Genomic DNA, 12,086 nt, shown 5'->3' with positions numbered 1-12,086 from the left:
CTAGGCTCTAGACTAGACCTTCAGTGCTTAGTGGGAAGTTCAGACTCTCATTTTGTGGCAGGAAAGTTGCAAAAAAGTATTTTGACAAATTTATATGGTGGCAAATAGAAAAATGTTGTTTGCAATCTTGTCTTTAGTAGCTAAGCTGACACAGATGTAAACATTTGTTAACTATGAAGGCCATATTTTGACTTATTTTAATAATAGTGACAAGCGATAACATAACATTTCTTGTCTTCAAAGGGAGAAGAAGGAAAACCAGGCCCACCAGGAATGGAAGGTCCACGAGGACTACCAGTAAATATCACTAACCATCCATCTATGTGGAGTTAGTTTGAAAAACTATTTTAACTATATTAAAGGATAACTGAACAGTACAAACTAACAGTATAAAGGATATCTACATACAACTAGATTTGACTACAGTTAATACCTATCATATAGGATGCATATACGATGTTAACAGCTTACGTACATGCAGTGCCCTTCCCCTGGAGACCTGTATAAAGCAGGGCAGGGCATATAAAGTGTCATGCAAACGTTTGGGCACCCCTGGTCAATATTATTGTTCTATTTTATATTCATTGGTCTACGGGACTTGTTCCCTAAATGCATCAGGCTAGTTTAGATATTCTTTTGCAAGCTTCTGATGCTGAATTTTGTGGTGAGGTCACAGTTTTCTTCTGATGACTGTTCCATGAAGAGGCCATATTTGTGCAGGTGTCGCTGAACAGTAGAACAATGTACTAAAACTCCAGAGCTAACTCTTCCTGAAGGTCTTTTGCATTTAAGTGGGGTGTTCTGGTTAGCTTTTCTAGCAATCCTACAGCAAATGTTTCTTGGTCTTCCAGACCTTCCTTTGACCTCCACTGTTCCTGTTAGCTATTTCTTAATTACATTTTGAAATGAGGATATGGCAATCTGAAAACGCTTTGCTATCTTCTCCTGCTTTGTGGGCCTCAATCATTTTAAGAGTGTTAGGTGGCTGCTTTGAAGAACCCAAGGCTGTTTTTTTTTAGATAAATTTAGAGTAGTCTATGTATTTATAAAGCTTTGAAATTTGCATCACCTGGCCTTTTCTAATGATTGTGAAACAAACCTTTACCCTAATATGGTATTTAAAATTTGAGACCTTGGTCAAAGATATCTGATCACTCATATCTCCTTGGCTTCCCATACTTTTGCAAGGTACTCCTTTCCTTTTTTCACTCGAAAATTGTACAAAACCAAAATAATACACTGAAATTGCTTAAAATGTTGAAATGTGTCTTTCATCTTTAACTTTATGCCTTTTGGAGATCATTTCATCTTCAACTTGCTTAACTGTTCTCAGTAACAGTAATTTTAACCAGGGGTGCTCAAACTTTTTCATACCATTGTAGTTCCATATTTCTTTGAATGGTATTTACCCTTCATTGCATTGACAAACACTGTGCAATCCATATACTACTGCAAAAAAACAAAAAATAAAAACAGCTGAAATTGCTTAAAATGTTGAAATGTGTCTTTCATCTTTAACTTTATGCCTTTTGGAGATCATTTCATCTTCAACTTGCTTAACTGTTCTCAGTAACAGTAATTTTAACCAGGGGTGCTCAAACTTTTTCATACCATTGTAGTTCCATATTTCCTTGAATGGTATTTGCCCTTCATTGCATTGACAAACACTGTGCAATACATATACTACTGCAAAAAACTAAAAATAAAAACAGCTGGTATAATATATTTAAGCTGAAGGAAAAAAGCTTGGCAGGACCCAGTAGGAGAGACTTTCACTTTCTTCAGGGATATTAGTACATTCCACCTGATCAGGATAACAATGTGGAGATGGCTGCTTCCCAGGCATTCTTGCAGCATAACTTCTTACAGATCAGAAGTTGGTGCAGCAGCAGCATAAGCAGAAGAAACAAAAAATCTACAACAGTTCTATCCTCCTCTACGGCAATTCGTTTTTCAGTATACTCTGATACAGTCCTGCTCAAAAGTTTAAGACCACTTGAAAAATGGCAAAAAATCATAATGAAAACAACGAATAAACTGAAACAGGCTGTTTTTCAGCTGATCAAAAGTTTAGGACCACACCTCCAAAAAAAAACTAAACCCCCCCCAAAACAGAAATCCAACTTCCAAACATAAACTCAGTAATGAGTAGCTCCGCCATTATTGTTTATCACTTCAAAAATTAGTTTCGGCATGCTTGATGCAAGCGTTTCCATGAGGTGAGTGGGAACATTTCTCCAAGTGGTGAAGACGGCCGCACGAAGGCCATCTACTGTCTGGAACTGTTGTCCATTTTTGTAAACTTCCCTTGTCATCCATCCCCAAAGGTTCTCAATTGGATTTAGATCAGAGGAACACGCAGAATGGGCCAAAAGAGTGATGTTATTCTCCTGGAAGAAGTCCCTTGTCCTGCGAGCATTGTGTACTGTAGTGTTGTCCTGTTGAAAAACCCAGTCGTTACCACACAGACGAGGGCCCTCAGTCATGAGGAATGCTCTCTGCAACATCTGGACATAGCCAGCGGCCGTTTGACGCCCCTGAACTTCCTGAAGCTCCATTGTTCCACTGAAGGAAAAAGCACCCCAGACCATTATGGCGCCCCCTCCACTGTGGCGCGTAGAAAACATCTCAGGTGGGATCTGCTTGTCATGCCAGTAACGTTGGAAACCATCAGGACCATCAAGGTTACATTTTTTCTCATTAGAGAATAAAACTTTCTTCCACCTTTGAATGTCCCATGTTGTTTGGTGCTCTCTTGCAAAGTCCAAACGAGCAGTTCTGTGGCGTTCAAGGAGACGAGGTCTTTGAAGACATTTTTTGTTTTTGAAGCCCTTCAGTCTCAGATGCCGTCTGATGGTTATGGGGCTGCAGTCAGCACCAGTAAGGGCCTTAATTTGGGTCAAGGATCGTCCAGTGTCTTAACGGACAGCCAATTGGATCCTACGGCTCAGTGCTGATGAAATTCTTTTGGGTCTTCCACTTGACTTTTTTGTTCCATAACGAGGACTACCAGTAAATATCACTATTTTGTTCTAAATGACTGTCTTCCGGCGTCCCACCTCAGCAGCGATGGCGCGCTGTGAGAGACCCTGCTTATGCAGTTCAACAACCCGACCACGTTCAAAAAGGGAGAGTTTTTTTGCCTTTGCCATCACAACGTGTGACTACCTGACAGAAAATGACAATGAATCCACATCTTTTCACAGATTTGGCCTTTTAAAGGCATGTGGTCCTAAAATTTTGATCAGCTGAAAAACAGCCTGTTTCAGTTTATTCGTTGTTTTCATTAAATTGAATGCTCAAAAAATGTTTTGTCTCACTCCCATTTCTTCTTGTTGCATGTTGAAGCTCTACTTGGAACCTTGTTAAGATCCAGCCATGCTAAATATGATTTTTTTGCCATTTTTCAAGTGGTCTTAAACTTTTGATCAGGACTGTATATTGGTATAAAGACTTGATTTATCATTATTATCTTACAAAGATGACACATTTTGGAGATCAATCCCTTTTACAAATTCTTACAATTAAAAATGTCTTTTGGATCTGAGGAAAGGCTTGATCCCTGGAACACTCCATCCATGTAAGGTAGTTATAATAAATACAGTGTTCTTACAATATACCAATGCAGACAGGGGCATGAACTAAAATTGATAGGTCTCCGAAGCAAAATAGGATGGGGTCCCCCACCACCTACTGTAAGAGAATAAAAACAATAGCATAATTAGCAATAATTAAAGCTATATATCATAGCACTATACAGTATATCAGAAAACCCTGCTATGTTGTAATTCCTCAAAAAAGGTACAATATATTATATTGATGTCTCATAAAGAATCTCTGTTTTTAATTAGAACAACTGTTTGTTTCTTATGTTCTGCCATTCATTTACCTCCAGGGGTGGGATTAAAATTTTTAACAACAGGTTCCCTACTCAACGTCGGACACGCAGCGTGACGACACATGTTTACTTATACATACACCATATATATGCAACACACATACACATAAATACACCATATACATGGTACACATACATAAATACTCTGCACACACATACCACCCAACTAAGGAGCTAAACTATCAGTGGTGCGTAAAGCAATGAAAGTAAACATCTCCAGCTACCCTGCTGCCCCAGAGCACTGGATCGGGACTCAGCCGGTAACGTGGTTCTCCAATCCAGTTGTAATTTTAACAACCAGTTCTAGAGAACTGGAGGGAACTGGCTGAATTCCATGCCTGTTTACCTCTGTCACTGAAACTCAGCCCCAATTAAATGGAATACCATTGGGGAGTTTTACCACTATGATCACCACAGATCATAAGAATGTAGGTATTAATTTAGCAATGTGTCCCTAAGGTTTCCCTCAACAATGATCCTCCAGCCACACAATGGAGCTGTCACTTGAACAAAGCTATCCTGAAGTTCCCCTGCACATTAGATAGCTGAGGCACCTCAGTTAAGGAAAAAGCAGTGAAGGAGGCACAGCTTTAACTTGGTCTTGTAGCCCCTTCATTCTTAAGATGGGAATACCTCTTTTAAGTGAATTTGGCAGAGCTGTGTTTGGTGTGCAGTTCAGTTATATATTTATGAGAAACTAATGTAGTATTTGTATGTTTTATAATCAGGGAATACCAGGGATTCCTGGAAGTGATGGTGCTCATGGCTTAAAGGTATGAAATAAATTTATGTAATGAGGATGCTACGTTATGACCTATATATGCATGAAGTATGCCGCCAAAATATGTTGATAATAAAAGTCTGAATTATATAGAAGGTCATTTTGTAATGATAATTTACTTTAGACTTGTTTTTATTTGTTTACCTAGGGTGAAACTGGACCTTCTGGGGAACCTGGTGTCAGAGGACCTCCTGGGAATCCAGTATGTATATAAAATGACACATGGTACCACACATCAGTTTACTGTATGTTTAAAACCAGATCCATTTTGCTGGAAAATATATGTAATCTATTTGGTATTTCATAAGAGAGGTATTTATCCCCTTTCCGACATCGGCTGTACGTGTACTGCGAATGTCTGGTCTTTAAAAATGGCAGGCGCTCTGGAGCAGAGCAAATGCTAAAGCCGCTGGGTGCATGCTGTTTCATATAGCAGATACCCATGGCTAATGTCCGTGATTATCAGTAATGGTGGCTTCAGACATTTAACCTCTTAGATGCTATGGTCAAATGTAAGAACGGTGTCTGACAGGGCTTAAACCCAGAAGTGCGCACTTCCGAGTAATGAATGCCTTCCCGGGTGGAGATCGTAGAAAGCGTTCATGATAATGAGTCTGAGCCTGTACTAGGCTTCCAGGCTCATTACTTGTATGTTACAATTCAGGCCATAAGGTGGCAGCACTGAACTGTAAAAAGTGATTTCTGTATAGAATAATGGAGCAAATTCCATTATTCTATACAAATTGCATGTTGAAGACAGCAAGTTGAGGTCTAATTAGGGAACTAACGAAAAGTTTAAAAAACATAAAACAGTTTTGAAAAATACAGTGAGGAACAGAAGTATTTGAACATTCAGCAATTTTGCAAGTTCTCCCACTAGAAATCATGGAGGGGTCTGAAATTCACATTGCAGGTACATTCCCACTCTGAGAGACAGAATAAAAAAAAAAAAATCAGGAAATGACATTGTATGATTTTTAAATAATTTATTTGTCTTGCACTGCTAAACATAAGTATTTGAACACCTGAGAAACAGCAAGAATTCTGTCTCTCAAAGACCTGTTACTGTACCTTAAAAAAGTCCACCTCTACTCCACTCATTAATCTAACTTTGTAGCACCTTTCTGAGCTCTTTAAACACCCCTGTCCACGCCACAGTCAGTCAGACGCCAATTACTACCATGGGCAAGACCAAAGAGCTGTCAAAAGACACCAGAGACAAAATTGTGGACCTCCACAACGCTGGAAAGGGCTATGGGGCAATTGCCAAGCAGCTTGGTGAAAATAGATCAACTGTTAGAAAATGGAAGAGGCTAAAGACGACTGTCAGCGTCCCTCGGACTGGAGCTCCATGCAAGATCTCACCTCATGGGGTATCACTGATTATAAGAAAGCTGAGGAATCAGCCCAGAACTACAAGGGAGGAGCTGGTCAATGACATGAAGAGAGCTGCAACCACAGTTTCAAAGGTCACTGTTGGTAGAACACTATGCCGTCATTGTTTCAAATCATGCATTGCACGGAAGGTTCCCCTGCTTTAGTCATCACATGTCCAGGCCCGCCTGAAGTTTGCCATTGACCATTTGGATGATCCAGAGAGGAGGCATGGGAGAAAGTTGTGGTCAGATGAGACCAAAGTAGAACTTTTTAGTCTAAACTTCACTCGTCGTGTTTGGAGAAAAAAGAAGGATGAGTTGCATCCCAAGAACACCATTCTTACTGCGAAGCATGGGGGTGGTAACATCATGCTTTGGGGGTGCTTTTCTGCGAAGGGGACAGGGCGACTGGACTGTATTAAGGAGAGGATGAATGGGGCCATTTATTGTGAGATTTTGAGCAACAACCTCCTTCCCTCAGTCAGAGCATTAAAGATGGGTCATGGCTAGGTCTTCCAACATGACAATGACCTGAAGCACACAGCCAGGATAACCAAGGAGTGTCTCTGTAAGAAGCATATAAAGATTCTGGAGTGGCCTAGAAGTCTCCAGACCTAAATCCAATAGAACATCTTTGGAGAGAGCTGAAACTCTGTGTTGCTCAGTGACAGTCCCAAACCTGACAGATCTAGAGGAGATCTGTGTGGAGGAGTGGGCCCTGTTGCAGTGTGTGCAAACCTGGTCAAAAACTATAGTAAATGTTTGACCTCTTTAATTGCAAACAAAGGCTTCTGTACCAAATATTAACACTGATTTTCTCAGGTGTTCAAATACTCATGTTCAGCTGTGCAAGACAAATACATTCTTTAAAATTCATACAATGTGATTTCCTGAATTTCTGTTTTAAATTCTGTCTCTCAGAGTGGGAATGCACCTTCAATGTGAATTTCAGACCCCTCCATGGGTCTGATCCAGTGGGAGAACTTGCAAAATCACAGGGTGTTCAAATACTTCTGCTCCTCACTGTATATATAAAAAAATAAAATAAAAAGTGACCAAAAAGTCAGATTCCACTCCATTTGGAATTTTTTCCCAGTTCCCACTACGTTCTGTGCAATATTAAATGATGGCATTAGAAAGTACAACTTGTCCTGCAAAAAAACAAGCCCTCATATGGCTATGTGAATGGAAAAAATAAAAAAAAGTTATGGCTCATGGAAGGCAGGGAGTGAAAAACAGAAACACCAAAATGAAAAATAGCTGTATCAGGTAAGGCTTAAGCATCAACCAGTTGTACATTAAGGGGGCATGGCTTCATCAGTTTTGGGGGGTTAGAAGGCATGGTTTAAGATGCAACATTTTGCACCAAAATACTGGCACAATATTGTGTTGCAAAGTAAGCCAACCGATGATATAAAGACTAGTCAATCTAAAGGTAAACCAGATATATCATCCAGTATGAACGGTAGTGATAAATCTGGCAGATTTTTGACTGTCTGTCTAGCACATTTTAATTGTTGGACTGGTTTAGTAAATGTGCCCCAATGTGTCCAATGCTAGTTGGCACACAGGCTCATTAGCTCACTGCCCCTCAGTGGATGCTCTCGCACACTATTGCAACTGATCCTAGTGGCTTGACACCTTGCAAATACTTTCTTTTAGAGCAGCAGGGAAATCTACACGTATTTGAAGGAACAGGAGTTTTTTTTTATAAATCTTTATTATTTTCTTTTTTAAAATACAAACAACAAAACAAAGTAAGGCACTTCAAGTGCCCCAGACAGTACAATCATAAATATAGAGCAGTATATTTTCCGCAGTACAAAGCAGCCATAGTTTACAATCAATGTAAGGAAGTATAAACAATCAATACACTTGCATTAAATCAAGAAGAGTTGGCTAGACTAAGTAGCAGACGACCAAGTGTCCCTTTCAATTGTCCCATTATGTACCATTCCATGAGTGTAAATGGTTTCATAATCAACTGTATCTCCGTATTTGACATACAATACTCAATAAACGGTTTCCATTTTTGAAACAACCCTTTTGCTTGTTTTTCCTTTTCTGCAAGAGAATTTAACCTTTCTATATGAAAGACATGCTTTAGCTGTTCAATTATAACCTGTAAACTTGGGGTATCATCTTGAAGCCATTATCGCAGGAGGCTACGCTTCGCTACCATGCATATCGTATGGAACAGGCAGGGAATCCCACCTTGCCCTACCTCTCCCTCCTCATAGTGAAACAGGTACAAAGTGGCTGATAATGGAAGCTTTCTTCCCCAAATCCCTTTAACCAAGTTTCCTACTTCCTCCCATAACCTTTTACTCTTTGGGCATGTCCACATCCCATGGAATAGATCAGGGAACCCTATCCCACATTTCGGGCAACTTGTAATCCTGTCTGGTTTAGCTGGATGAGGGGGGATATTAAACCCATAAATAGCTCTGTGCATTAGTCTAACCTGGGTGTCCCTCCATGACTCATTAATTATATGCCTCCTTACTACTTCCCACCCTTTCACTATCTTTGTTTCAATGTCGTCATCATCCAATTGCTCCGCCCATTTTCAGAAACATTTACCCCCATCCCTAATCCCTTCTTCCTTCCGCATGTCTGCGTATATCGTAGAAATCGAGACCCTCCCTCCCCCCAGGTCCAAGATCTTATCTAGAATATTCTTTCGTATTTCCTTCTGCACCAACATTAACTGGTTCACCACTGCCTCCTTCACTTGAGACCACTGAATAGTCTGAAATGACGACAACGAAAACTTTTCAATCACTTCCTCTCCTGTCAACCACCTAGGGTCCGAATCATGTAATAACTGTTTCACGCCTAAAATCCCCTTCCTCCTCCACTCCTCGAACAGCTTGTTTCTGTTACCCTGTGGGAATTCAGGATTGTTCCACAATGGAAGATGCATGGAAACCCTGTACGACAACCAGTACTTTTTTCTAAGAATCCTCCATGCAGCTATCGTGTCCTTAATCAATAAAGACTGTTTGATCCAAACAGGAATCACCTGCAACCTCGAATGCAGCAACGCCACCGGAGACCAGGGAGCACAGAATTCCTTTTCCAACGTTAAAGCTGAGTAAAAACTAGAATCATTAATCCAGTCACAAATATGCCTAGCCATACACGCCAGATTGTAGTTTCTAATATCAGGAAATGCTATCCCTCCTTGCTCGATTCCCTTCGTCAAGGAACGCATTAATATCCTAGGTCTCTTGCCATGCCATAAAAATTTTTTGAATGCTTTGACCAGTTTGGAGACATCTTTATGTTTTAACAAAATAGGGATCGTCTGCATGGGATAAAGCAGTTTAGAAACTGACATCATCTTAATAAGATGATTACGCCCCAACAATGACAGCGGCAGATCATGCCACCTATGCAGTTCTTGAATTATTTTAGTAACTAATGGGTCATAGTTAAGTCTATATAAAGACTCGGGAGTAGGGATGAGCGAACCCGAACTGTATAGTTCGGGTTCGTACCGAATTTTGGGGTGTCCGTGACACGGACCCGAACCCGAACATTTTCGTAAAAGTCTGGGTTCGGGTTCGGTGTTCGGCGCTTTCTTGGCGCTTTTTGAAAGGCTGCAAATCAAAGGCAGCCAATCAACAAGTGTCATACTACTTGCCCCAAGAGGCCATCACAGCCTTGCCTACTATTGGCATGGCTGTGATTGGCCAGTGCAGCATGTGACCCAGCCTCTATTTAAGCTGGAGTCACGTAGCGCCGCACGTCACTCTGCTATGATCAGTATAGGGAGAGGTTGCAGCTGCGACGTTAGGGTGAGATTAGGCAGATTAACTCCTCCAAAAGACTTCATTCTGTGATCGATCTGCAGCTGTGGATCATTTAAGTGCTATTATTGACTTGCTCACTTTTTTGAGGCTGCCCAGAGCGTTTTTAGATCACTATTTTTCTGGGGTGATCGGCGGCCATTTTGTGACTTGTGGTGCGCCAGCACGAGCTATCACCAAGTGTATTTAACCATCGATAGTGTGGTTATTTTGTGCTATATCCTACATCAGCTGCAGGCTGAGCCTGTGTCACCGAAGTGCATTTAACCATCAACAGTCTGATTATTTTTTGGCCATATACTACATCAGCTGCAGGCTGAGCCTGTGTCACCGAAGTGCATTTAACCATCAACAGTCTGGTTATTTTTTGGCCATATATTACATCAGGGGCAAGTTGAGCCTGTCACCCAGCGCCTAAAAAATAGACCTGACATTTCTATTCAACCAAATCTGCACAGTTTTAGCTGGTCAAGTTATTTGTAGTGACCGTCAAAGCAGACTTTTTGTTCTGGGTTGAAAAAGCATTCCCAAATTTGCCATTCTGAAAATAACTAGTTTGTGGTATTTCAGGCCTACTTGAAATCTATCCCAAAAAGAAAATCTTACATTGAAGTTATTGATAGTATCATTCAGAAAAACCTAAGACACACGCTAGCGTGCTGATAGAAGTGTCATTCTGTGATTAAACCTATAACTGTCACACAGCGCAAAAAAAAACAGGTCTCACATCTCTATTCAACCAAATCTGCACAGTTTTAGCTGGTCAAGTTATTTGTAGTGACCGTCAAAGCCGACTTTTTGTTCTGGGTTGAAAAAGCATTCCCAAATTTGCCATTCTGAAAATAACTAGTTTGTGGTATTTCAGGCCTACTTGAAATCTATCCCAAAAAGAAAATCTTACATTGAAGTTATTGATAGTATCATTCAGAAAAACCTAAGACACACGCTAGCGTGCTGATAGAAGTGTCATTCTGTGATTAAACCTATAACTGTCACACAGCGCAAAAAAAAACAGGTCTCACATCTCTATTCAACCAAATCTGCACAGTTTTAGCTGGTCAAGTTATTTGTAGTGACCGTCAAAGCAGACTTTTTGTTCTGGGTTGAAAAAGCATTCCCAAATTTGCCATTCTGAAAATAACTAGTTTGTGGTATTTCAGGCCTACTTGAAATCTATCCCAAAAAGAAAATCTTACATTGAAGTTATTGATAGTATCATTCAGAAAAACCTAAGACACACGCTAGCGTGCTGATAGAAGTGTCATTCTGTGATTAAACCTATAACTGTCACACAGCGCAAAAAAAAAACAGGTCTCACATCTCTGTTCAACCAAATCTGCACAGTTTTAGCTGGTCAAGTTATTTGTAGTGACCGTAAAAGCACACTTTTTGTTCTGGGTTGAAAAAGCATTCCCAAATTTGACATTCTCAAAATTGTGGTGAACGGGAACAATGAGGAAAACATCTAATAAGGGACGCGGACGTGGACATGGTCGTGGTGGTGTTAGTGGACCCTCTGGTGCTGGGAGAGGACGTGGCCGTTCTGCCACAGCCACACGTCCTAATGAACAAACTACCTCAGGTCCCAGTAGCCAGCAGAATTTACAGCGATATTTGGTGGGGCCCAATGCCGTTCTAAGGATGGTAAGGCCTGAGCAGGTACAGGCATTAGTCAATTGGGTGGCCGACAGTGGATCCGGCACGTTCACATTATCTCCCACCCAGTCTTCTGCAGAAAGCGCACAGATGGCGCATGAAAACCAAGCCCATCAGTCTGTCACATCACCCCCATGCATATCAGGGAAACTGTCTGAGCCTCAAGTTATGCAGCAGTCTCTTATGCTGTTTGAAGACTCTGCTGCCAGGGTTTCCCAAGGGCAGTTAGAATGCACTAACGCACAACCACTTATGTTTCCTGATGATGAGGACATGGGAATACCACCTCAGCACGTCTCTGATGATGACGAAACACAGGTGCCAACTGCTGCGTCTTTCTGCAGTGTGCAGACTGAACAGGAGGTCAGGGATCAAGACTGGGTGGAAGACGATGCAGGGGACGATGAGGTCCTAGACCCCACATGGAATGAAGGTCGTGCCACTGACTTTCACAGTTCAGAGGAAGAGGCAGTGGTGAGACCGAGCCAACAGCGTAGCAAAAGAGGGAGCAGTGGGAAAAATCAGAACACCCGCCGCCAAGAGACTCCGCCTGCTACTGA

The 12,086-nt window shown here is 41.1% G+C and overlaps 1 protein-coding gene across 2 annotated transcripts in view; it reads left to right on the top strand.

Moving 5' to 3' along the window:
• The window catches only part of COL21A1 (collagen type XXI alpha 1 chain), a 465,445-nt gene that overhangs the window by 341,921 nt on the left and 111,438 nt on the right, over positions 1 to 12,086 (top strand). For both annotated transcript variants that reach the window (XR_005778297.1, XM_040428578.1), the window contains exons 17-19: positions 244 to 297; positions 4,627 to 4,671; positions 4,828 to 4,881. Coding sequence is in view for 1 of the 2 variants with exons in the window: in XM_040428578.1 (XP_040284512.1) it covers positions 244 to 297; positions 4,627 to 4,671; positions 4,828 to 4,881 (153 nt within the window). In the remaining variant the exon portion in view is untranslated. The remainder of the gene's footprint in view (positions 1 to 243; positions 298 to 4,626; positions 4,672 to 4,827; positions 4,882 to 12,086) is intronic.

Source organism: Bufo bufo, chromosome 4 (assembly GCF_905171765.1).
Source record: "Bufo bufo chromosome 4, aBufBuf1.1, whole genome shotgun sequence".
In the NCBI taxonomy this organism is placed as follows: domain Eukaryota; kingdom Metazoa; phylum Chordata; class Amphibia; order Anura; family Bufonidae; genus Bufo; species Bufo bufo.
Note: the sequence above shows the minus strand (reverse complement) of the source record. Positions and strands in the feature narration are given on the sequence as shown.